Source organism: Drosophila biarmipes, chromosome 2L (assembly GCF_025231255.1).
Source record: "Drosophila biarmipes strain raj3 chromosome 2L, RU_DBia_V1.1, whole genome shotgun sequence".
Lineage (NCBI taxonomy): Eukaryota > Metazoa > Arthropoda > Insecta > Diptera > Drosophilidae > Drosophila > Drosophila biarmipes.
Window position 1 is genome coordinate 19,373,405 of NC_066612.1, and position 26,803 is coordinate 19,400,207.

The 26,803-nt window shown below is 43.4% G+C and overlaps 3 protein-coding genes and 1 long non-coding RNA gene across 7 annotated transcripts in view; 1 reads left to right on the forward strand and 3 right to left on the reverse strand.

The window, feature by feature from the left end:
* Positions 1 to 2,421, reverse strand: part of LOC108033960 (neuroligin-1) — a 28,470-nt gene extending 26,049 nt beyond the window's left edge. Inside the window, exon 1 of the mRNA XM_017108665.3 lies at positions 1,869 to 2,421. The gene's annotated coding sequence lies outside the window, so the exon portion shown is untranslated. The remainder of the gene's footprint in view (positions 1 to 1,868) is intronic.
* Positions 2,422 to 7,707: 5,286 nt separating this feature from the next.
* LOC108033781 (sodium/hydrogen exchanger 9B2) overlaps positions 7,708 to 26,803 on the forward strand; it is an 87,236-nt gene continuing 68,140 nt past the window's right edge. Inside the window, exons 1-6 of one of the 3 annotated variants that reach the window (XM_017108383.3) lie at positions 7,708 to 7,960; positions 14,416 to 14,736; positions 14,888 to 14,996; positions 16,047 to 16,304; positions 16,934 to 17,106; positions 18,245 to 19,623. In XM_017108383.3, coding sequence (XP_016963872.1) covers positions 14,428 to 14,736; positions 14,888 to 14,996; positions 16,047 to 16,304; positions 16,934 to 17,106; positions 18,245 to 19,525 — 2,130 coding nt within the window. In that variant the 5' untranslated portion in view covers positions 7,708 to 7,960; positions 14,416 to 14,427 and the 3' untranslated portion in view covers positions 19,526 to 19,623. Of the gene's footprint in view, positions 7,961 to 14,228; positions 14,333 to 14,415; positions 14,737 to 14,887; positions 14,997 to 16,046; positions 16,305 to 16,933; positions 17,107 to 18,244; positions 19,624 to 26,803 lie in introns of those variants that run through there. The other 2 variants (XM_044094596.2, XM_050885155.1) reach the window with 2 other exon arrangements.
* Positions 11,745 to 13,210, reverse strand: LOC122818874 (uncharacterized). Of its 2 annotated transcripts, XR_006368358.2 has the most exons (3): positions 12,087 to 13,210; positions 12,005 to 12,023; positions 11,745 to 11,916 (listed from the first exon to the last, which is right to left on the reverse strand). It is a non-coding gene; the product is annotated as an uncharacterized LOC122818874 (long non-coding RNA). The 2 variants fall into 2 exon arrangements; XR_007763420.1 differs by having other exon boundaries at positions 11,745 to 12,023.
* Positions 19,721 to 26,344, reverse strand: LOC108033779 (HEAT repeat-containing protein 1 homolog). Its single transcript, XM_017108381.3, has 4 exons — positions 25,074 to 26,344; positions 24,752 to 25,014; positions 21,014 to 24,694; positions 19,721 to 20,953 (listed from the first exon to the last, which is right to left on the reverse strand). Exons 1-4 carry the CDS (start codon positions 26,240 to 26,242, stop codon positions 19,806 to 19,808), a joined length of 6,261 nt encoding a protein of 2,086 aa, XP_016963870.1. The 5' UTR covers positions 26,243 to 26,344; the 3' UTR covers positions 19,721 to 19,805.

The following is a 26,803-nucleotide window of genomic DNA, read 5'->3' on the forward strand; positions in this document are numbered from 1 at the left end:
GTAAAAAAATCCCCTCTGTACACATTTCAAGCAAAAATTTCAATTAAGACTTTTACTATGAATTCATTTCTGTTTGCCTTCGTGTGTGCTATTTAGTGCTGTGTGTGTGGTGTGTGCCAGCTTGAACTGCTGCCAGGACCGCTGGTAATTTTTCCTTTCCCTGCTTTATGTTTAAGCGAAATTGGTCAACAGTCTTTTGTTCGCCGCGCCGGATGCAATTTTAATCTGCCCGCCTCACGCACCACAGGCAAATAGGCAAACAGAAACAGAAAAGGCGAACCTCCAATGGGTATGATGGATAGGAAGGACATAGTCGTGGTCCTACGAAGGTTGGCTGAAATAATGACTACAAACCACCAACACAAGGCTCTAGCCAGACGGACAGACTGACAGACAGACCTACGCACACACTTCAACGAAATGGCAAGAGCAACCACATAATATTTTAGGTTTTTGACCCAAAAATGTCAGCGGGACATGAATTATCACTGCCGCCAATGCCAGCCGTTGTGAAAACGAGGGGAGGTCAAATGGTCACAAGAAACTGGCTGTTGCCAGGAGCAGGAGCAGAGCTTCGGGAGGTACAGGAGATTTTAATCTAGAAAGCTTGTTGAGTGTTGGGAGTGAGACAAAACACTAGAAGTTCTACAGTTTTTCTGTATTTTCAAGGTGCGCAGACAATTGATGTGATCTCAGGTGGGTCTTAAGTTTATTTAAACGACTTCGCATTGCTGCCAATTTTGTAAGCCGTTTTAGGAATGACTTACCCCTAAAATTGGATGACCATAATTTATTTATTTTCTCTTCCTTTAAAATAAAAAACCAAACTTAAAGAAAAATTCATTACTGTAAGTTAAGAACAAATTTAAAATGGTTTTGTTGATCACTAAGGATTACCTTTAATACTAATTCTCACTTTATTTGATATCATAAATGTTGTATTTATTTCAGTCTATCTTCAAAACTTTCTTGTTAAAAATGGGCTAGCTCAGCTTGGAAAACCTGAATCAGTACTCCACCACAAACATTGTTATTACCCAAAAGTCTAATGAAGAACGTTGGGTTGGGTCAGAGGATTATTGTTTCATGGTTGACTGAGGGAGTCATAATCCCAGGTCAAAATTAAACCCTATTTACAGAAGATATTCAAAAGTTTTCGCGTCCTGGACCGAAAAAAACTGGTTGGGTAAGCAAATTCGATGAAAAAGGTTATGCAAGGTTCAAGTTTTTCTGCTGGTTTTTGACATTTTGATGTCCGTATTGAAAAGTGGCGGTGACTTTTCACCGCTGCGAAAAGTTCTTTAAAATTCTTTTTGATGGGATTAACGCGCACCAAGCACACAGAAGCCATAGCATACTTTTCGGGGCCCAGTGCCCTGCGAAGGCTGTTGATGATGGCATTAACCCAGAAGACGGCCAATATCGAAACGTCGAAAAGTGGCCCTAATTCGGCATCGGGCTAATTCCATTTTGAGAACCGCCCTCGCAACGCTGCCGGGATGTTTGCTGTTGTTGTTGGCAGCCACGCAGGTTGCTCTTTGCTTTGCTTCTGCTTGTTTGCCTATGTTTGCCTATGAATAACAAGAAAACCAACAACTAAGTGGGCAAGGGGGGTGGGGAGGGTGAAAGTGTGCGAGTGAGAGCTCTCTCTGGAGCCCAGGGTGAATGGCAGGGCGGGGAGGCTGCGACGTCAGCAGAGGCTTCTTGGGGCGTTGCAAGGCGACGTCGACGACTGTCACTTTCCAAGGGGAAAAAATCTGTTTGGGGCGGTTTTATTTTTTGCCGTTTTTCGTCTTGTGTCGCTAGGAGCAACTTTGCCTGTACATTTCTTTTTGCCTCCTACTTGTGCCTGACTTATTTGGGCTCACCTTTCGGGTCCTCGTCCTTGGCAAGCTGCTTAATCGTCTTTGTCCCTTTTAACTTTTGCGCCGCCAATTTTCTCCCCTTTTTTGTGTTTGTTTGCCTGGGCTCGCTGCGAATTTCCAGTTAGTTTTATTTCAGTTTGGCGAATTAAAATTTAGTTTGCCCTTTTCACTTTCGCTTTTTCTTTTGCGGCAGCAGAGTCCCGTTGTATTCAACAAATTGTTCGCGCTTCTCCTTCAGCTTCACCTTCACCTCTCTGTGTCTCTCTCACGTTCCCCTACACACTCTCACTTTGCGGGGGTGTGTGTGTGCCGCGTGTGTGCTTTCGGCGTAAGATGTGTGTGAGTGTGTGCAGCAGGTTTTCACAGTTAATTGAGTCTGTTCAGGTTTTTATCACTGCTGGTCACACTTTTTTACACTAGCTTTCGGGGCACTCGTTTTGTTCACACATCACATCACACACTGGGGCCAGCTATTCTTGTGCTTCCTGGCCTTTCTAGGTTTCTCTTGTCTTTCGCCCGTTTTATCCGTGCTCCGTGGCCGTGTCCGTCTGCGTGCGCGTTCGCTCTTGCTCTGATGCTGACACAACGACAACGACGATGCTCCGACTCTAATTGCGTTAAAATATTTTCGCTCCCACAACAACAAAGCCAGCCACAGTACACAGAACAAAAATCAGTGGAATATTACATTACAAGATGTATATGAAAAAATCGATCAGTAGATTACAGATCCGGGTTCAACTACCGCACCTAGCCATTACATATTGTTCATGTTAGACCTTATGTACTACTTTTATTTTGCCACTTCTTTATTTAATATCCTTTTTTTATAAAACAATTAAAAAACCTTCATTAGGATTATAAAATAAAAAAAAAATAGATCACTTTTGGGAGTCCTGAAAAGTTATCATCTTTTTTTTTCTGTGTAGAATCTTTTTATAAGTGTATCGATTTGTTTTATACGTTTTTTGAGGATAAATGTTGACAAGCACAAGATCAGTTACTATAATATTTCTTATAGGCAAAGATTGTGCTCGCACTAAAAATAGTTTGTACAGTCATTCAAAATTACTTTTAATTGAATTCCCGTGTTTTTTCCAGTGTAAAGGAGGAGGAGAGAGCAGAGCAGCATCACCATCAAAAGCAACAACAACTGGCGCTCTCCAATTTGTCTGATGCTGCTTCTTCTTCCTTCAACTATGGCACACACAGTTCAATTTCAAGTTGAAAAACTTTTTTCGGGTGAATCTCTCCTACACAGACACACACTTACACAGTTGCACTAACACCCGAAAGTTTGACTTTGAGCAGCTTCTGTGAGAGCCGCTCTTCGTGCGTGTGTGTGTCTGATTTTGTTTTCCAATCTCGTTGCTCCTTTGTTGTTGTTGTTGCTGTTGGTCCTGTCGTCGTGAGAAAACGACTCTCGTTCGCCTTAGTTTACCCACACATTTGCGTATTTCGTGTTTCGTTTTTGGCGCAAGCCCAGTTTATTGTTGCCATTCGTTGTTATTGTTGGTGGCCATTGTTGTTGCCGTGCTGGCATTTTTTGGTCCTTGTTGCGCTCAGCGAGTGAGAAAAGCCACAGGAAGACCCGAGGAACAGCAGCATCGTCATCCACATCACACCCACATCCCCATCCTTATCCACTTCGTCGTCGGCATCGGCAGCGGCAGCATCCGCACGAGTCCGTCATCGCGGCCGCCGCTCGGTTTCCTCTTTTCCGCCGAGCTCTCGCTGCCCCAGGAGCGGAGGGGGGAGAAGCCGGATAATGGGACCTTCCTTTCCTAGTAATATAATATGTTTTTCATTTTATTCTGATGGTCCTAAGAGCACATGTGTATTCATATTTACAAACGAAATTTGTGTTTAATATTTTAGACACGGCTTTTTTTTTAAAGTTATTTAAAAAGAAATAAAGCTTCCGTTTTAAATTTTAAATATGTTTAAAAATATATCAATAAAATTTTAAGAACTAATTTATTACACTTAACTTTAATTTAAAAAAATTGTAGAATGATTTAAATGAATCTATATATTTTATTATCATGCAAGTTATTTGAAAAAAGCTCCTAACAAAAAAGTTAAAATTTTAAATAAAGTAAACAGTATTTTTTCCTTGTTTCCAAAAAAAATTAAGTATACGCACTTACGTATACGTGATATTACCAATATAAATGAAATTGCTTTTACCTTGCTTTTTTCCATTCTAGTTTATCGCGGAGAAAGGAAATATGGTTTCAATATTAGTACTACTATAAAATATTTAAACTTCATTTGAACCGCTCCTGTTGCAAGGCTCTGTGGCACTCACTGGTATTGTTTTTGTGTGCTGGCTCTGTTCCATATTATGCCAGCACAAACATACATACGCGTACTCGTACCTTGCCTTGCGTAGTACATATAGACATTTTTTGCGTACTTCCCCGGCTGACTGGCGTTTTGTCCTGCATTGCTGTTGTTGCCTTTGTCGTTGTAGGAGGTACGAGTCCTCGAAGCACTTTCGAGCACCCCTTTCTTGTTGATGTTGGCAGTGGCAGCTGGGGTGTTGTTGTTATAGCCGGTATTTTGATAATGAAAAGGTATATAAGGGTCGGTGGAACTACAAGATAGGCGTCCAAAGTCAGGACGATCTGAGTAACCTAAGAGAAATGATCACGAATCAAAGTAAAATAGTAGTCGTGGTATGACATGATGTGAAACCGTAAGCACAAGAGGACTTAGGTTTTCTGTACTGAATAAATTATAAAAAATTATTAAACCTATTGTACTATTATATATAAGGACATATTATTATATAAGGAAATTCCGCGAAAGTGTTTCGAAATTAAATAAATATGTTCAGAAAAATATTGACAGAGGTTTATGCGCCCTAAAGTATGCAATACTTCGTTGGGCCAGGTATTTTTGAGTCGAATCACTTATCCTCGAGACTCCTCTGCTGTTTGTTTCTGTTGTTCCTTAGAAGGCGGTATCCTCGATTGTACCTGGGTCTGGTGATTTGGCTCCGCTCTTGTTGTGGGTCGCCAGTGTTGGGTGCTGAGATGTTTGCCTTGTTTTTCCACGGGCGACTGTCTGAAGTGCAAATTTGCTTTAATTATTCCACGACAACAACGGCAGCATTTGCAACGGGCTGTGACTCAAATTCAGACACTAGCCTTTGGACCCTCAAGCAGCAGCCGCCCACGTATGTCCTCTAGGGTGGACCTCTTACGGATAAAATTGCAAGAATTTAGTCTTAAAGACAAAAAGGTGTGTTTTTCTTAACACATTTAAATTCTAGCTTATAATAATTTTTCAACATGCTTATCGTCCCAACGTTGAAGAATGTTGTGTGCTCGTGCACATGGCGTATGAGTGATGAGCTTTAATATTATCGAAAGACAGGTGTTTTACGGCGTCAAAAAATCCTGCTGGTACTGGTCCAGATTATTTATATTTAATATGTTGCAACAAATATACTTTTACAAACTGACGACAGGATTTAGATTTTGTAAAATAAAATCATATTAAATGTTTTGAAAATATTATTAAGTTTATTAAAAAGAGGAACCATTATTCTAAACATATAACATATTATATTTATTTTTTTTAATATATTTTTTAAAAGCTGATGTTTTTTCAAATAAAACGAACTTATATTTTAAAAACTTATAGAATTTATTTTGTGTACGGGAGGTCCATCTTAAGAGTCTTATAAGACTCACATATTTATTTTAAAATATATAAATGACTAGCATAAAATACATTTCTAATTTGGAACATTATTATTTCGTCACATTAGGATGGTGAAAGTAGGTGCTAAGAAATGAGTGTAGACTGAGGTTCACCCGAACGACCACATTTCAGTGGCTGGCGGTTACAATGGCAACAACACTTACTTAGGGAACCCCCTGTCGCCCAGGACTCTCTGCCCGCAGGCAGGATGCGCTGCGACATTGAGTGACACCTTGTGCGCTTGCGATCTTCGCAGTTTCTCTCAGTGCACAATCCAGTCGACATGACACTAGCCCGGCTTCCATCCAACCAGCCGAGCTGGCTCCTCTTGGGTGGCTTCGTCGCATTTGATGCCTGACATTGTTGGCAGTCGATATTGGTTGTAATTAGCTTTAATTGAAATTGCTCCATTCCCGTTCAGCGATCCCGGGATATGTATGCTGTGTGTCTCCATCGAGGGGGTGCTGGGCGCCGTGATTTGGGTTTTAATGGGTAAAATGTTTGTAATTTCGGCAAAAGTTAATTTATGGAGACCCCAGACAAATCCCTGACCCAGCCACCTCTTTGCCCTGACGCATTTTACGGTTGCCGCTTGCCACTCAAATAATTAGAGAAGTTCCATGCGAAAAGTTTATACATTTCTGCAATTTTGCGGATTGTTTGAATTGAATTGATTTCGGCCATTTACGGTGGCTGAATGAGCGGGGTATGGGAGTGCGAAAACAATATGCAGATAGACAGAAAATAGGTAAATATATTGCCGGAAATTAGATAAACAAATTTACAATAAATATTAAATGCCAAGAGTGAATGGTACGCAGACCTCGCTTTATGCGGGTAAAAATCAGATTTATACAATAATAATAATCTCGTGCTGGGAATGACAATAATAATTTGAACGACATAATCAATTGAAAGCACATTTTTGCGTTCTCTTTGTGAATAACAATGTTTTTTCCATAAAAACTCGTATCATGTACTTATACAGCGCTAATCACAATTAGTTTACCCAAGTGAATTGCAATGGAAATCTTTGAAGAGTTTATGGACATAAACACGGTTTATGGCGCAGATATCAAAGGAATACTATGCTCTGTCTGTGGCGAAGAAAGCTTCGTATTTTTATCAGTTTCTGGATGTATCATGATTTGTCAGTAAGAATTAGCCAAGGTAAATAAACGAAAATCATCCATTTGGGTATTATGCAAATGATAAGCAAATAAACGTACAGTTTTGTTTATGTTTGCCTATTCCGAATGATTAATCTAGTTAAATATTTGGTGAGGGTTTTAGGTGTTAGGGATCTTTCGGAATTATAAATAAGCAAGCCTAAAGATTATAAATTAAAATCAATTAGACGGTCAATTAACAAATTCGCTTGCCAAATCCCCTCGAAAGCTGATCAGATGATAGGTAAAACATAGAGTCGCGACCATATCAATGTGAATCGATTAGACCGGCCATAAAGCCATCAAACGCTTTCGATTTTCGATTGATTGAACGCTTCAGGACTGACTAATTAAAGAAAAACCAACCGTTATCTGGAGTCATCAATCACTTATTTATTGCATACTTCTTCGTGTCATATATTGGGCCATATAAATAATGTATATTTTCACACCGCCAAGTACAGTGCTCAAGTTATGACATTGCATTCGCCATGGTAAATTCTGAACTGAATTTATAGCCAAGCAATGTGCCAAGTGGCTGGGGAAGCGTCGAAATTATTTTGTTGACCATTTTATTGGTCGTAGTACGGCCGGCGGGCCTTCGGCTAGAGATATAGCAGTGCAGTGGCAAATAGCCATATAGATGGCTTACACTATTGGCTACCGATCGACTTGATTTACGCCCCATCCAAAGAGCGGGCTTTGGCCCACCTTCATGTTCAGGTGGGTGGATCGTATGGGATCGTTTGGGATCGTACAAGAAGATAAGATGGACGGACTTACAGCGAATATGGCTTCGTGCGACTCGGAGAATCGGGAATTGGGAGAGTGAATGGATGGGTGAGTACTGAGTGAGTGTGGAGAGCGGTTTTGATTCGATTCAATTCTTGCGATCGTGCTTACAGAGCCCTGTGTGCCTATAAAACGACTGCAGGAATTTGCAGCGGGTTAGTCGTCTTTATAAGCAGGTTGCGCATCGTCTTCGTCTTCGGCTCAGTTCTCAGTACCTCGTTTCCATGGATCGCATTGAGTGAATACGAAAGTAAAAGTTTCCGCAGAGCGACTTCGGATTCTTAATTGACACCACCCACGCTACCGGGAAACAAAAGTGAAGTGGGATCCAGCGGGAAGAGCGAAAAGTGACAAAGTGCCGAAGAGATTGGGGACATCAACGAAAGTTGTCTAATTTTCTGCCCGCCATCTGAATACAAAGTAGGTTTCGACTTATTTCCACCTTCAAGTTCGGTGGCTGTCATAAAGAAAATACTTAAGATGGCTCACATACCCGACTGAACGTGCTGTTTTAAGGGGACTCCAATTAAATGCCAGACAAAATTAAAACACAAGTGCAAATGCAAATTACACTCGCTTATGATTAAAACGCCCGCTTGCGACTTTGAGCTGTTATTAATTTGGTTCATATACTTCACTTTGTTTACGTTTTGCTGCGCATTTGCATATTGGCCGAAATTAATGAAATGTGAATGATTTCTTAATGAACTCGAAACGAATGCATAAGAGTATTTTATCGCATGAGGAAAACCAATTTGCAGTGCCACCAATTGTATCATAATTTAAAATGCTTTAAATCGAGTACCTCAAGCGGGTTAATCCGTTAATGTAAGCAGTGAACCAGTTCCAGAATATTAAATTGGTTCGGAACGGGAAAAATTAACGCGAAATAAGAAAAAATAATTACGCAGTGCGTGGAACGGTACCAAATATATTTTATATCTTATACAGTAATCAGAATATTTCCTCAGATCAGAATGGTAAAAAAATAATTGTTTTCGATAAGTTTTGTAATGAAATCCTTTTACCTGCCATTAAATATTTTCCACCATTTTTAAGCCTGTTTTATATATAACTATAGCCACATATATAACTAAAATATTAAATAATTTTGTTTATTTGTAAAATAAAGTTAAAAATCTTAGTATACCCATTTTTTTGTATGAGACTCAGATCAAACAATGCCGCGTGCCAGAAAATCACTTTAATATGGTTATAAAAATACCACCCATAAAGTTGAATCCGTCGAATACATCTCCAAAATACTCGTTATATAGGTTCACAATTAGGTCTAGATAAACAGGGGAAGTCGCACCGAGAGGCCTGTGATAGGGCGGACCTACTAAATGTAAAGGAAATACATGCATAATTAAAAGAGAAACCCAGAACGAATCTTATCTTACACCTCGAAAATTGGGCCAATAAACACTTACCACAATTAGCGGTTGTCAACGCGACTAATGACAAAGGCCAGAGCCAGACAAAACGAGTGTGGAACAGAGTGAAGTGGATCCGACGGATTACAGATATTGATAATGTTTTAATAAACAATTCCCAGCAAGTGAGGAGCGGGAGATAAACACAAGACCACCTGAGTGGTCCCAAAACAAGACAGGGCTGAACGACAACGAAAATGAAATCGAAACCACAACCGCTCCGAAACCGAAACCGATCATATAGAAATAACATTCATGGCTGATTGATATTCGAGTGGAGTGGGTCTGTTAATGAAACACTCCTAAGTGGAGTAATCAAACACATTTCGCGATCCGATTGCAATCGGGAAAGCAATTTAAAAGCGAACCGACCCGATCCGTCTGCGTATTTAGCATTCGGAATCAATCACAATTCACACTTTGCCACACGGTAGTTGGAGTAGTAGGGCAATACAAGCCAATTAACTCATCCGGCGGAACGATAAGGGGTTCCCGAGCACCACCCGCCTCCCACCGCCCCCTTATCGACCCGCCAAGCGATAGCCATTCGATTTTTATGATCGGCTCACTCGAGTGCTTGGTGGATTTTTATTTTCCTTTTTCCCCGATTCGATCTTTATGGCTAAATCTTTTCGGTATATCGCCCTTTGCTATCGACCGAGTGGGTTTGTCAGATAAGCTGCTAACATAACATATTATACGGATTTTCTACATGCTGCGATCAATCATTGAAAAGTCTTTTATATTTGCTATAAATTAATGCAAATTTACAACCTGAGATAACTCCGTGAAAGCTTGGCCCCGAATGGCTCCATCGAAAGCCAGCTGCAATAAAAGACTCGACCGATGCCATCTACCACTTGATAACTTCAATCGAGCTCTATTTAAAGAATTCTCCTTAAATTTCTTTGGGTAGTGCCATAATTGATCAATTGAACCGCGAAAATGGAGCTGAGAGTTGGAGAACCTCTTCCTTGACGTCAGTCAATGAAGTTGTACAGTCAGGCCCCAATACGTGGTAATAAACTCGGTTTTATTGACACCCAATTAAGAGTGCTTTGAACTGGTCTCATCAGGAAAAATAACCGATATCATCGGGTTCTTAAAAATATTCCTAGAAATATTGTTTATACCTAGTAAACAGTTAAGCGTTGGAAATCGAACAAATATTTTTTGCTTAAAATTGGAATTTGTCATTAATATATGCTCAAGGATATAAAGATACAATTATTATAAATGATAAAATAAAACCGTTGTATTTAAAAACGGTTTATCATACGGAATATTATTACTATATTATTATTATATTATTTTATAATGTCGCTTTACGATTATTGGAGACAAGAAATAAGAAAAGTGGAACATAAAACTTTTTTTTTATAGTAAACAATTCATTATATGATGTTATTGTTTTATTTGTATAAACGACGTTCTTGAAGATTATAGTAACAAAAAAAGAGGGACATAAAACGTTTTTTTATTGTAAGTACTTTATTATCTGGGTGTATTATTATGGCATGGAAAGTAATTTGTTTTCATCGCAAAATTCCGCCAAATTAATTTTATTCCAAATTATAATTCTGATCTAAATAAATATTCTGATATTTGGTACACATCCTAGGGCTGTTTAAAATTTCTTTCTTATTTCGCATTAAGAAACCAGTTTGGTTGGAGACGAGAATACTATAGTAAACACTTTTATATGGGTATATTACTTTATTATTATATACTACCTCGCATTACGATTATTGGAGACGAGAATACTATAAATAACAAATGAAAAATATTATTATATTATTTACAATCATAAATTCACTGAGCAACCTCACAGCTACACTTAATTAACAGCGCCCTATAACTGGCTAATCGTAACCGGAAAAAGCCCAGGGGAGATTAGCCAAGTGTCCAATATCATCGTATCTGCCAGTTGGCCGCATGTGACTCTCCGTGATAACAATCCGCACAAATGGCCCGCTAAAGTTTCCCTCCATTTGAATTCGTGGTGATTCAAGTGAATTGTTCTCAAAATTTACACGCTCCCTGTCCTCAAGTGCTTGGGGGATTAATTGTGTAAGAATGCGAAACTTATTATCTCCTTTGATTATCTAACGCTGAGCAGTTTCCTAGCCATCGATTAGATTACCTTAGTACAATAGCAATGGAGGACAACAACATTGCCAATTGCAAAGGAAAATCGTAGAAAAGAAATGCGTTTGCTGTCTGGCGGGGTTTGAAAGTGAGCACGTCACCGGTAGCTGATACTAAGCCAACTCTAGACTCTCCAGCCATACCAAAGCAAACCCAGCAACGCCGTTTCAAAATCGGTGAAAAATGTAAATGCTTTGGCCCTCATTTGGTCGTAACCATTGTGCAATCGACTCGAGGTGTTCGGAAAAGAAAACCTTTTGGGCCAAACATGGCTTGGCAGTGCTCGTGCTAAGCAATCCGGGCTCTCCAGCCGTCCAGCTATCCAACTGGCCCACAACCGCCTCGGCCGACTGACCCAAGCTAACTAAGTGCTTCGAATTTGCTTATGCCTTGGCCAATTCGATCTGCAAACATGTCACGTAGAATCGTTCCACGCTGTTGTTCATTCGTTGGCAATGCAAAACGCTTTTGGTGTGGGTGCAAAGGGGTGGAGTAATGATGGGCAGGGGCAACCTCCGGCAAGGTCAAAGAGCGGCAAAACCGACGAAAGCCAAGTTGAATGCAAAATTTATTCGCTGGGACTTAGGCAAAAAGGCAAGGAATACCAAACAACAATTAGCTGCACTTACAGACTTTATTTGTTAATAATCAGATCAGATACAAAAACTAAATAAAATATATAATGCTGGGTATAACTTCACATTAAAAAAAAAATTTTACCGAATAGCAGTTCAGAATTCTTTTTTAAATGATGAAAATAAATAAAAGTATAGATCCAGAAAATAAAAAACCCTAAAAGATATTAAAAACAAATTTTAAATATTTGAAAAATTTAAAATAAAAGAGAAAGAATTTATTAAAATCCTTGGAGGGGACATACTTTAAAATCCACGAACTGCCTGTAAGCAAATGTATATGCTCAGAGAACTTTCCTAAGGTATTTCTAAAAAATGAAATCATACTTGCCGGATGCTTCCTAGGCATAGGCATCCTTCCAGAAATCCCTACATATACGGTGATGATTCTTAATCGCCTTATAATGATTACAAAAAACAGCAATTAAAGCCCTAACCCCCAAGTGAATTTCCTAACAGAGGATTCCCCGAGTTATTCACCCTGCAGATGACCTGCGGACGGATTAGCCTATCGAAGCACACTTACGGTTATACAGCCAGATACATTTGCTTATAAGGCTTAAAACCCCAGCAGATGACACACGAATGCTAATTAAGCCGCTTTGTTCGCCACTTGTTCGCATGATAGCACGTGACGATGATAAGCCTGATGATGGTGCTGATGATGATGATGCGTCGAAAAGTTTGTCAACTCGGGTCTGTATGATACCAGACACACGTCAATTAGAGCTGCAGGCCCCAAAAAACGAAATAAAAAACCAAAGCCGCGTCTCTTCAGTGTTCAGCCAACGCTCCAGATTAAGATGGACATCGTATCCGAAGATCCGGAGCGTTCGCGCTCCTGGGGTGACTGTCCAAGCATAAATATTGTCTAAAACAATTTTATCACGGCAAATTACTCATATCAATAGCGGACTTTTTGTTGAACCGGCGCTAATTAGAGGCGAAAATTGAAAACATCCAGCGTGTCTGGGCAATTATGCAGTTGTGATTGCAAATTGACTCTTTCCTACCCCAACCTTCCCGATATCATCAACTGTCTTCCCCTTTTCTCCCCATTTTAGTCTATATTTAGTGCTCTAATCAGAGCGTAAACAAAGTCCACAATGTTGCACATTGTTTGGTGACAAACTAATTGTAATGAATAAGATCAGCGCACTTGAATAGCGAGTTATTTTATGGTGAATACATCGAGGGCCCCTTCCAAGGGTGCTATCATCTCCACCTCCTTTGGCACCTGAACGTTTCAGGCCGACTTGTCACCTGCTATTGCTGCTACCTTTTGTGTGGACCATAAATTAGCAAATTGAGTAACGCAACTTTCAAACAGCTTTAGGGGAGGAATACGAAAAACAACGACTTTAAATCAACATTTTGCCAGGCAACCAACATGCCTGTGGCTTTGTTTGATTTCAGCTAACGAACCGCATGACTTGATGTCACATTTTGTTCTCCTCGCCGCAGAAGCGAAAAATAGCAGAAACAACGGAAAGCCCCGAAAAACAAACAATCACCGAATGTATAAAATAATCAATTCAGCCTCATTATTTCGGGACGTCGCGACGCGACAAAAAAGTGGGAAAAGAGGCACACAATTAAGCCCAGCTCACGTGCATTTATTTAGATAAAACGCGTCATAATTGAACGTCAAACAAATGGCTAAAACTTCTTGGTCATCAAAGCGAGAACCGACCAGGTTTTTACATACTGCCTGGAAGAGATATGAGTACATATCCATATCATGTGTCACTTTTTCGGTCCGGTGATATAATTAAAGCTAATTGCTGTTAATTTTTATTGAGGTTTTACGAGTTTTTACAATATTTATTTAATATTTACGTTATTCTTTAACGTTTGCACGAGTTCACAAAGGCACTGCGAAAAATAAACGTCTACATATATCACTCATTTATTTTATTATTTAATTTGTTTAGTGGCCATTATGGGATCTAACAATACCTGTTCACCAAGGAGTTAAAAATTCAATGGACACACAAATTCACAAACTTAGTTCTTTTAGCTCACTTAATGGGTTAACAGGCTTGAAAGATATAAGTTTTTATAAGTTTTTCATAAACTGATGATCTTGATGGGACTCAAAAATCAATTAAAACCTTAATTTTACCACTTCTAAACTAGAGCGAGGGATTTTAGTATACACGAAAGCAAATCTTTTTATACATATTTCATTAAACATTAGTACCACAAAATACTTATTATTATAATATTATATTATAATATTATTTTACCAATAATAGTTAATAAATAAATGCATTTGTCGAAAATCGATTTGTCTCCATTCTGTTTTGAAAAACTCTCAATATTATCTGCCTTGACTGTGCTAAAAAGCTGTTTGGCTTTTCAATTAGCGCCTCGCCGTTTCCCTCAGTGTACTCCGCAGGTGTCCGTGTGTGAGGGCCCCCGTGAGTGTGTGTGTCCACCTGCAGCTGGCGGAGTGCCACCGAGTGGCAATGAATTTATTTCATTGCTAAACGCCGAACGAGATAGTTGTAAAAACTCGCGCATTGCTTATTAAAAATTTTATACGTTTTATACGGCGTCCGATGTTTAGTGTAAGCTTTAAAAAGCCATTAATCTAACCATAAAACCCTCGATCGAGTAACGATAGCTGATCATAAACGTTTCGATTCGCTAGAGCCACAAGACGATGACGGCCACGGGCGAACCAGGAGCTCGCGAGGATCCCTACCCCGCCGCCGGCGGTGCTCCAGCGGCCATAACCCCGCCGACGGCCCCCAAAGCTCCTTCTCCGATCCCAGTGCCCAGCGATGTGCCCATGCCCAATTCGAATGGCAGTGGCAACGGCACCCACAAGAGCACCATCGTCATCGAGAGCCAGCCCAAGCGGCGGGTCAGCATCATCTCCGATCCGCCAGCGATCGGAGGAACTGGCGGTCTCGGGGCTGGATACGATAATCCCGCCTATGAGCAAAACCCGAGGCGCAAAATTTCACAGGTGAGTGGGGAGTTCATTAGACGACGGCGATTGCGATGGGTGCATCGTAAAAACGGATTTTCCTAATGAAAATATTTATGGGCTCACGCTCAGTAGTTGATACCGTTTCGTCGTTCAGTCGGAATAACCTCGATTCGCATTCCCATCGCAGACCTCCACACACTCGCACACGGACATTGGACCGGCGCGAAGGAAGAGCATTCTGAAGGACACAGTGCCCCATGACAACGAAAGTGACCGGGCCTCCACTCATAGCTATGGTAAGTGGTATGATCCCTGATCAAAAGGCTTTCTTGTGGGTGCTCAGTTGTTATCAGCATAAAATTTATTTTTATTTTGGGAGGTTTTTGATATGGCATTTAAAGTTTCTACAAAGTATGCGGCGTACATTGTCTGGAGCTAACATTTTACGCGTGCAAGGGTGTATTGCGCTGTGAACACGTTTTGAAAATTCTATCTCAGGCGTCTGAATGAAAAAAAGAAAACTAAAAATTCTTTCGAAAACGTGAAAAAATGCGTAAATATTTTTTATATATTTGAGCCGTACTAAATTTAATTTTATATTGAACTCAATGATTATATTTTTATTCTGAGAGATACAATTGCAAAAAAAACTTTCTTGTATTCCAAAAGTGTACGCGCAAATACTCTACAAAATCAGTGAAATCAATAAGTCACTTATTGGATTCAGATAAATATTTTAATATTTTTGTAGACAGAGAAAACATAAGAAATGAGTATTATAAATAAATAAATTACAAAGTCTCATTTAGAGTTCGCCTATCTAAAATTCTTCCCGCCAAGGTGACGGGTATACTATTGAATCGAGTAAACAATATCTGTCGGTCAATCACACACACTTCCGCACATTTGGAGTTTACTTAATGTGTATCTCCTAAATACGAGCATGATAGGAAGATTCCTATCGAGCCGGCACCTCATTGACATGGTCTCGTTGAGATTGCGGCTTATATTAGCCAGTTGAAAAATGCAAATATCTCAGGTTCGGGCGACTGTTTGACCAGGGGCTGCGCTTCTGCGTCTATTTCATTTTCCAGTTAACATAATCAATTAGCGAGGAGGGGGAATGGGCTCTACCGTCTGCCAATATTGTTGCGTAGGTCTTGCCTTTGACGTATTCCCCCTGGTATGATATTATGCCCATAGTTATCACCTAATTAGAGATCCATGATGGCTGACGAGATAATTTTCCGGGGGCCTGGTAAACTGGGAACTAGGTGCTATTGTACTCAGCGGAATAATATTGATGATATGCACTCATAATGGCTTCGATACCCCTTGTTTCGCAGAAAACTATCGACAGAATGCGCTGGACGTGCTGCATTCGAAGTACAATGGCCACCAGATGGGACACACCTCCGGGGGCGACAGCAGCAATGGCGGGGCCAACTACGTGGAGGAGTCCTGGATGTACACGTTCTGCCTCAAGTGCCGCGGCGAGGAGCCGTCTGCGTCCTGGGAGCCGCCCTTCTGGCAGAAGATCTTCCCCTACCCACTGTGCCCCACCTTCAGGACGGTCTCCCGCCTGGTTTCCATTATCCTGATTGGTAAGTAAACTATTGAAATGGTTTTCGAAAGCGGGGTAGCTACTGGCTAACGCAAATATCACTAGGTTAGCGTTTACTCGGGGGAAACAGTGGCTCTTTCTGGTGGCAATCTGCTGGCATAAATTTAATCCGCAGTTTCTGTGGCGGTAGTTAACTTTCTGCGGGTATTTTATTTGTTATGGGAATTCTTTAATAACGGAAAAGACGATGTTAATGTTTTCTTAAAATAAAAATGTGGTGATTTGACTAGTTGTAAGTGGGCAGACACTTTTATGATTCGATTTTTCATAAAAACATACCGATATTTTAAATATCTTTATTTATATTATTTTCCCAAGGGTTAAACTGGACTAAAGTTTTGTCTGATTTGGCACATTATCGTTCTTAGAACTGTTTATAATAATGGGGGATTATTTATATCGTGGTATTCCATCTTTGCATATAATACCTAGACTTGCGTAATCTTTAAACAAATTAATTTATCTCTTATATTAAGTAAACCGGAATGAATAGTTCTTATAATTGAATATATTTACAATTTAAATATTTCCGCTCTGAGTTCCCACACAATTATTGTAATCACGTATAGCATTTTTTGTTTAGTTTTATAAATACTTCCTGGATTGCAGGTGTTCTTATCTGGGTCACGGCTTTTGTGATCATCGGCGACTCGGCTGCCCCTGGAGGACAGCTTTTCGGGCTGGTCGTTCTCACTGTTGCCGCGAATTTTGGTGGCTACCTGATATCGCTGACTACTTTGCCGCGTCTAATTGGCATGCTCCTGGTGGGCATTCTCTTCCAGGTGAGTAGTTACAAATAAATCATTAGCTGAAATTATAATCAAGTTTAATAGTAAGTTTAATTTTGAATTTTAAATATTTGTTATTTCCAAACTAAGAAGCTTATTTGTCATAAAGCACCAAATCTATAACTTGTTATATATTATTTTACCACTAATTTTCCGATTGTTCCTATGGGGGATATATGATATAGTCGTCCGATTTTTATAAAATTTAATTCGAAATTCAAAACCAAATAAAAAATGTTATTTCCAAGCTTAGAAGGTTATATGTTAAAAAAACACAAAAGATACTACTTTACCACTACTTTTCCGATTGTTCCTATGGGAGCTATATGATATAGTCGTCCGATTTTGATAAAATTTAATTCGAGTTTCAGAACTAATTAAAAGATGTTATTTCCAAGCTTAGAAGGTTATATGTTAAAAAACTATAATTTGTTTTTAATTTTTTCCCCGATAGTTCCTATGGGAGCTATAAGATATAGTTGTCCGATCCGGCTGGTTCCGACTTATATACTACCTGCAATAGAAGACTTTTGGAAAAGTTTCAGTTCGATAGCTTTAAAACTGAGAGACAAGTTTGCGTAGAAACGACTGTCGGACAGACGGACAGACGGACATGGCTAGATCGACTCGTCTTGTGACGCTGATCAAGAATATATATACTTTATGGGTCTCCATTACTGCGTTGCAAACTTCTGACTGAAATCATTATACCCTCTGCAAGGGTATAAAAATGATATTTTTAGTGTTTTTATCATATAACCTTATAAGCTTGAAAATAACTTTTTTTAATAGTTCTGAATTTCGAATAAAATTTTATTAAAATCGGACGACTATATCATATAGATGGGTTAGGAACGATCGGATAATTTGTGGGAAATAATGTGAAACAAATTATAGCTTTGTGGCTTTTTGACATACATATTATCTTATAATATGGGAATATACATTTTTATATTTTTAAGAATTTTGAATTCAATTTAATAAAATTATTGACTATTTTATGTAACTGCAAGGGTATACAAACGTAGGCTTGCCGAAGTTAACTTCCGTTCTTTTTTAACAAAAATATATGGGATGAAATCTTTATATAATCTCAACTAAAAATGATTTTTCGCATTTCTATAATTCTCAGAACGTGGGCTGGGCGAATATCGATGGAGACTTCTCCAAGGTCACGGCCCACCTGCGCAAGTTTGCTCTTACCATAATCCTGACTCGAGCTGGACTCGAAATGGAGCCGGAGGCCTTCAAGAAGGTGTACAAGACGATCTTAAAGCTGGGCATCATCCCGTGGTGCGTAGAGGCCGTGGTAATGGCCGTGATGTCGCACTTCCTGCTGGATCTGCCGTGGATCTGGTCCTTCCTGCTGGGATCCATCATTGCTGCAGTGTCGCCGGCCGTGGTGGTGCCCTGCCTGTTCCGGCTGCGGACCAAGGGCTACGGCGTGGCCAAAGGTATTCCTACCTTGGTGGTGGCTGTGGCCGGAGTGGATGATGCCCTGTCGGTGGCCATTTTCGGCATCATCAGCACGGTGATGTTTTCGGACAAGGGGCTGGCCTACCAGATTGCCCAGGCTCCCGTTTGCATTCTAGGTGGCCTGGGCTTTGGCGTCGTCTGGGGATCGCTGGCCCGCATCTTTCCAGAGAAGGGTGACGCCTATGTGGTGCCTCTGCGAACGCTGCTGCTCTTCACCGGCGGCCTTATGGCCATCTACGGCAGTGAGGAGCTGGGCTTCGAGGGAGCCGGACCCCTGGCTGTTGTCTTCTCCGCCTTCGTTTCGAACCTGTTCTGGTGCAAGGACGGCTGGGATGTGGAGGACAATCCGGTGTCCACTGCCTTCGAGATCTTCTGGATGATCTTCGAGCCAATCCTGTTCGGTCTGACCGGTGCCACCGTAAAGATACGCGAGCTGGACTCGCACACGGTGTCCATTGGAGCGGCCTGCATCTTCACGGGCGCCATCCTCCGCATTTTTACCACGGCGGGCATTGCATTCGGCGATCGCCTCAACACCAAGGAGAAATTCTTTGTGGGATTGTCGTGGATGGCCAAGGCCACGGTGCAGGCTGCCCTCGGTCCAGTGGCTCTGAAGCATCTCGGGGATGATGCCACGGACGAGGAACGCAACTGGGCGAACATTGTGCAGACGATCTGTGTGTTTAGCATCGTGCTAACAGCTCCACTCGGAGCCATCCTGATCTCGGTGACGGGCACCAAGCTGCTGACCAAGACCAAGCAGCCGCAGGATCTCAGCGGCTGGCGACGCAGCCACCGTCCGTCTATTCGCGATATCAGCATCATCGACGAGGAGGAGGAGCGCGAGGATCCCGAGATCCCCGAAGACAAGGAGACGCACGACAACACTCTCAACAACGCCCACATCCCCACCATTTCCTACACCTACAACACATAGTGCCGCCCTGTTGTGTCAAGAATAATGTTGATTGTTTTTTTATTGTACACTAGTTTAGGCGGACACTGCATTCCGAAATAAATGATTAAGTTAATGAACTACTAATTGTCTTTTAAGTCGTAGTCTATTAAGCCTTTTAAAATGCACAATCTTCCTTGATTTTTAGGCATGTAATTTAGTTATTTTACAAAATAGTTTTTGAAAATTACAAGAACATTTTTATTTGATCATATAAGAATATATAGTTAACACTTTATAGTTGCTATAAACACTTTCATAACTACAGATACTTTTGCACCGGCTCGCCAAGAATGGTCTCCAGCTCCTGCACCGCACTGCGCGTGTTCTTCTCCACGCGCTGGTGCTCATCCTCTAGCAGTTCGGCGATGAAGGGAACTGTCTCCGGCAGAAGGGGTGCGTAACTCTCTCCCAGCTTGCGGGCGATAGCCACGCAGCTGTTGAAGGCCAAAATCCGCACTTCGGGCGTTGGGGTGCGGGTCTTGAGGAGCACTTGGCTGTTGAGCTGCTTCCACATAACATCGTTGGTGGCCGCCGCCAGCTGGGCGATGCTGTTGCTGAGAACTTGCTGCAGCGCATCATTGCCCAGCACCAGATTGTTCTCCAACTGATCAACCAACGGCGACATCAGTGCGTTGAAGCGGTGCTCGTTGATAAAGTCCTCGCTGCAGTATAAGAAAACGCTATGCAGAGTGTTCAGGACTGCTGTCAACAGCTCGACATCATCTTCCGTGTCTCCGGCTTCGAATTCCGGGCGGATCGAATTGACCTCCGTTAGTAAGCGCGAGGAGTCTTCCACAAATTCGCTGGCAAAGAGCACAAACAGGGATTTCAGAGCGTCGGCGATCCGGTTGGTCAGCAGGAAGTAGGTGAGACGCGTTTCCCGCGATCTGCTCTCCAGCGCCCACTTGTGCACACGGGCGTACATGGGACGGAAGCTCGTCTCCGACAACTTTAGGATCCATGTCACAAAAGTCTCGGCAACGGCAGCCTCCACATCTGAAACCAGCTGCCTTTGCAGTTTGCGTCCACGTACATGCAGACGGAAATCAAGCGCTTGCAGGAACAACTCGCTAAGTGAATCCTGAACAGGATACATTTGCGCCGTGGTATTGTGTCGAATGACCTGGCGCAGGAGCTGCTGCATCAGTTGTGCCAACTCATCATAAGCTTGCTCCTCTAATAGGCTGGTGAAGGCGTTTGCGCAACTGGGAACCAGGATGCGCACCTGCACGCCCTGGGCAACCGCGGAAAAAACTTCCCCAAGTTGCTGCTTTACCCCTTGGGCGCGTTTATCCTGCAGCAGCAGGGGGTTGTCCAGTTGCACGGAGAGCCGTGCCAAGCCAGCAATGATGTCCACCAAATAGGGTCCCAGGAAGAGCGGCAACGCCTGAAATAGCTTGTGGAGAGCTGAAAATGAAGGGAAGAATTTAATAGAGAAATATTTCCTAATAGATTGTCAGGACTTACCAGAGACCAGGGTTGAACAGACGTAGTCCGGTCCTTGTTTGAGCGTGGCCATCTGGTGAACCTGTTCCTTTAGAAGCTCGGTAAGCTGCGGGGCGAACTTGGGCAACTGGGCTAAGGCATGGGCCTTGAGACTTGCGCAGATCTCGACTAGGGTTAGCACAACATTGCCCACCACTGCCTTGGGCACATTCGCCCGCCGCTTGGTGATCTTGGTCAGAGTGGCCAGTAGGGAGCGGCACTCCTCGATGAACTCTTGTCCGAAGCGGTAGGCCAAGAGCTGAAGAGCATGGAGCGCAGTCTGTTGCAGCTTAGCCTGCTGAGCGCTACTAGACCCGCCCTCCAGGATCCCGTCGATGATGTCCTGCAATGGGACGAAGAGCACACCGAAGCGTTTGGCTTCAGTTTCCAGGAAGTATTCGCTTGCGAGGCCCAACTTGGTCACTAATAACTCCAACACCTTGATGCGCACATACAAATGATCGTGCTGCAATAGTTCGGTGATCACGCTGAGGAAGTGTTCTGGTGCCAGTAGAGCGATGGCGTTGTCCAAAACATCGTGCGCATGGTTTCCAAGCACCCGCCAGAACTTCTCTAGATTTGGCGTATCGCTAGATGCTTCCACCGCTGCATTAACCACGCCCACATAAGCGAGCGCCTTTAGGATAAATTCCTGATAGCACTGCAGTAGTTTACGGGGATCGGGCACTTTCATCTTCGCCTGCCATTCGTCGCAGCTGCTGATTCCAGAGAGGAAGTCAATTATTAGGTACTTGTAGTGGCGAAGCTGCTTAAACGTTCGGGTGCGCGCGTCAAAGAGCTCATGTTCCGGCGAGGAGGAACCTTTGCCCTCCGAAAGGTCACTCTTGTTGGCCGGCAACTTGGCCAGGTAATCCAACAGATTGATGCACGTCTGCAAAACAACCGTGGGATCCTCAAACATCAGCGTTACTTCACGGGCAAAGTCCAATCGGGATTTGTCCGTAGATGCGGTATTCTCCAGAAGCACTTGTTTCTCAAATACAATGCACAAGAACTGCCAGAGATGCTCTTTGGGTTCAAGAACTCGAAACAGGGTGGCATAAAGAGGCAGTCTCCGATGGGCCGCCACATCCACGCATATATCAGCAAACACTTTGAGCACAGGAATAACCAGCTCTTTGTGTCCAGTATTAAGTAGCAGTATGGGTATAATAGTCTCGACCACATTGTGAATTATGTGGAGACTGAAGGCATCGTCGTGTCTTGCGACCGAGGATCCCACGAACGTAAAGATCTCGACGATCCTGAGCAGCACCTGCTGCGGATACATGGCGGCACAGTGGGTCAGGAAGATCAGGGCGTGCTGCTGAGTCTGCGGATTGCGTGTGTTCCTCAGAGCCTGCACAGCAAAATCGACGCGGAAGAGGGCTTCGGGCACGGCCTTAACAATCTGCACTCCGGCCAACTTGGCCGTTTGGCAGCAGTGCATCAAGCTGGAGAGGAACAGCTGCTTTGGATATTCGACGGAACTCTGCTCGTCCAAATTCACACATGTCCCGAGTAGATCGAAAAGCGGAGGAATCAAAAGCTCAGCACCAACCAATATCTTCTTGTGTTCCAGAAGCTCCAGAAGAGTTATTCCGTGTTTCCAAGCTGGGTTGGTTAGATCCAGTTTGGTTGTAACTACCGTCCCTCGCCTGGCTGGCGTCTTCTTAGCCATATCCAACAGCATTGGCACAAGTGGCTGGCATTCCAAACGGCAGCGTTTCAGCAATCGATGACTGGCCAGGAAAATGCTATCGTTATCCGACTTGGTGGCTGCTTCTATGATCAGCTTGATGAAAGCCACTTTATGCTTCGACTGCAGTTGCTCAAATGTCTCCGGTGTCAGGCTATTCAACAAGACACAGGGAAGAGGTTGAAGCTTCTGCTCCAGTTGAACGTAGGTATCGTGATGGGCGAAACTCTCCTCGAACAGCTTCCAAGTTAGATCCTTACGGAGTAAGACGTTCACTGCTACACTTCCCTCGAACTTCTCCATCACCGACTTGTAGATTTCGTTATGAGGCCACGGCAGCTGTTTTATGTGCTGGTTGCCATCGCCCGCTGTAATCTTCTTCAGGGATTCAAATCCCAGCGGTAGTAATTCGGATAGGAAATGCTCATCGTTGACGTGCTTAAGGGCCGCAAGCAGAGCTGCAGTACTGATAGGCGGCTGCTCGGGATCGCAGGCCAATGCTAGAACAGCTCTTCGTAGCTTGGACAGGACCAGCTTCTCCTTGGCAGTGGCCTTCTCTGGCTCCAGAATGGTGTATAGAATCAGGGCATACTGTTCGTGATCCATGCCCAACTCGCTCTTGCGCTGCAGCAACGATCGCACAAATTGCTCGACATGGGACACAAGTTTGCGATTGCTGATCAACTGCAGGGTGTTGAGAGCCTGTACTCGCAGAGTTTGTAGGGGCGATCCGCAGGCGTTGGCCACCCGCAACACATGAACCAGACTGCACTCTAGCTGGGATTTTGGGTTGGAGAGAACAGCGTCCAACAGCAGGAAACCATGCAAACGGAACACGGCATAGTCCGAGTCCCGAGGCCATAGCTCCGGCAGTCGCTCGAAGATATAGAAGTTGGTCAGCAGATCCAGCTTGTCTTGAGCCTTCGGCAGAATAAGTTGGAAACTTTGCTGCAGGGCACGCGTCCACTCTTGACGCTCTGGCTGATCGGCCCGTTCCGAGAAGACCTGGGCGCATATTGTCTCCAACAGCCGCAGAAAGAGACGAAGTTCCTCCGTTAACTGATTCCAAGGCGTTGAAGCTAGAGTTGTCCATTTGGTGTTCTTAACCAAAGTCAAAAGGAAGTCCACATACAATTGGAGTGGGGCGAAATTCTGGGTGTTGCGATTTCCGGTAACCACACGGAACTGGATGCGCCGACTGTAAAGCTCAACTTTCTCCAGCATGTGAAGGCTTTCCTGAGGTTGAAGGTTCCTCTTCGCGTAGGCAGTCAGCAGCAATAGGAGATGAGTTAGCTGGGATGCTTCCTGTATGAAGGCTTCTCCTCCATGATCCTCTACGCTTTGAAGTAGTGCCCGTTCTTGACTGAGTAACTCCTCACTGCTGCTCGCAATTACATCCAAGAAGTGCTGACGATGCTCGTTGGGTTTAAAATCGCTAAATTCGGCGCTCACTTTGAGGTCTGCCAAAAATGGAACTTTACTGGCAAAATCACTGCCGAGCAGGATCAGCAGAGCCTTGTGCTCGTGCTTCGCCAAAGCTTCTCCAGGGAAGAGTAGCGGCATAAGTGCCAGTAAGACCAGATTTTTGTCGTAGAAGTCGCAAACGGTGGCTGAGGTTAAGTGTTGAACAGCCAGAGGAACCACAGACTGCCACTCCTGCTCCTTTTCGGAATGGGCGCGGTGTAACAGACGGCACAGCGTTTGGGCCAGGGGAAGAGGGCCCAGCATCTCGCTCAGCTCGTCCGTGGTCAGTGAGAGCACCGCCGACACAACAGCGCCACTGTCATCATTAATCCTGTCAGGCAGACATTCCTGCAGCAGCTTCACGCTTCGCTCCCGCTTCTTAGTTATCTTGAGGTTTTTAAGCAGTTGTTGTACGGCACTCAGACGCCAGTCAGCGCTGTAGTGGTAGAGCTTCTCATATGCGTTTTTTGCCTTTTCATCGGAGGTGTTGAGTCGGAAACCTAATGAGAAAACTATTAGATAGCCATTCAAAAATGTAGACATTTTATTTTCCTTACCTAAGGCCAACTTTAAGGCCTTCTTGCGATTGTTTGTGCTGGATACGGCTCTGAGAGCCTCTTTGACACTAAGGTCAAAAGCTTCCGGATAGCGCCTCTCCATCTTTTCTAGGTAAGCGGAATACCAGGTTTGAAAGCTAGTCTTCTCCGTCTCAGGCTCATCATCAGAATCAATTACGATGGTATCGTCATTTTCGGGTGGCGTGGTGTCCATGGGCTCTGGTAACTTACTCTCCGCCTCCACAAAAGTATCCAGAAAGCAACTGAGAAATTCAAGTTTTAAGGCACACTCAGGAATTTTTTAAGCTTTTGAAGTACTCACTTGATTAGTTCCTGGGCAGTCGGCTTTGCCATTGGCACTTCCGAGAGCAGGTTGTCCAGGAGCAGTTTGCACGAGTTGGAGGCGTGGTCCTGCTCCCGAATGGCGACCACGGCTGCCGTCACAAGTGGCATGCAGATGGACTGAATGGCGATGTTGCCTTTGGCCAGCGAAGCCAGAGCCGGGATGAGCCACTTCTGGCCCACGAGATTCAGGACGGTCTCTGGCTTAAAGTGTGGCACAGCAGCCTTCTGTTTGCCATAGATGCACACGAGCAGGAGCAGGGACTCGTTGTGCAGCCTCTCGAAAGGGCAGTTGGCTACGCGATCCAACAAGGCATTGCAGACCTTGCTTTTCAGCTTGGTGCGCGAAACCAGCTGGGCGACGATCACATAGGCGGCAGCCATGAAATCGATGTTATCAGACACCAGACCGCGGAGCAAGGACTCCAGAATAGTGGTGATGTGCCAATCCTCCAGGGGTTTAGCTGTTTGTAGGGCACCCACAACGACGGTGGCATAGAAGTTGATCTGGGCCTGCAGTTGGTGGGCTCTCGGACCCAGTTCCTTGACCGCCTTCTGGGTGCTCTGGCAGATGAAGCTCAGGAAGGCGGGATTGTTGGAGGCCCTGTTGATGATGGTCGTCTTGGCCAGCGAGACGCCAGGACGCTGAAGCGGACGCAGCCAGTACCAGTCGGCATCCGATGACCGGAGTCGCATGGTCTGTAGGATCATGACGAAGATCTTGGTCTCGTGGTAGGGCAGGATCAAGGCCATCACATCGCGGCGGTTGTACTCGTGCACCTGAAACCGTCGGAGCAGCCACTCGAAGGCCAAATGGGCGGGGCGCAGCAGGAGGTAGGGCGATAGCAGGCGCAGGAACTTGCCAATGGCCGCGTCCAGCATCTTGTTGACCTCCGGCAGCTCGACGGATCGCTCCAGCGTCAATGTGGCCTCATCGAAGAGCGTCAGCTGGAACTCCTTAAAGTCTGGATTGAACTCTGTAAGCTCTTGCAGTCCTGTTATGCCGATATTGTAGATGGAGCGCCTGTCCTTCTTGGCCGCCTCCTTGGGATCGAAGAGCACGGAGGCGCGACTCCGGGCGTCCGCCAAAGTAATCGACGACTGGGGCGCCGTCAGTTTCTGCAGCTGCTGGGCCAACGCGGTACTCATCTTGGGTTGTCTTTCTGTTCTTTTCTTTAAACAATATCCAAAGTAAATCCGAAAATAATAAAACGTGCGGCGACCGCACTCCACACGTGTTTACGTTATAGCTATCGACTTATCGAGTATTTTGATATTGAGAGTTATCGAGGCTATCGTTTCAGTAGCAAGTGACCAAACCTTTCAGAAATACACTAAAAAAGGATAATTAGCCTTTTCAGCAACCGTCCTATTGAGAAGACTCACGAAACATGGTCATTAAGGCCAGTTGGAATTTTTATTGATGTACAAATAAATTCTAACCGAATTCGGCTGATGGAAAACCTAATTTGAATTTAAGAAAGTTTTTCCTCTTTGTTTTAATTAAAAAATCTGCATGAAATCAATGAAAACAATTAGAACTGGAAAAAAAACCTATCCTAATAGTTTTGAAACTAAAATCCAAAATATATCAAAACATACTAAATGTCCTAATTCTTTAAACATGTCATTCAATTACAGTTCAAGTCAAATGTTAACAAAAAATCTAATCCTACCATTCGTATAATTTAAATCCGGTCTTCTATTGGC

Coding starts and splice junctions, on each gene's coding strand:
- LOC108033779 (XM_017108381.3), bottom strand. CDS start 26,242: ATGAGTACCGCGTTGGCCCAGCAGCTGCAGAAACTGACGGCGCCCCAG. Junction 25,015..25,073: donor ACTGCCCAGGAACTAATCAA/GTGAGTACTTCA, acceptor TGAATTTCTCAG/TTGCTTTCTGGATACTTTTG. Junction 24,695..24,751: donor GGCCTTAAAGTTGGCCTTAG/GTAAGGAAAATA, acceptor TTTTCTCATTAG/GTTTCCGACTCAACACCTCC.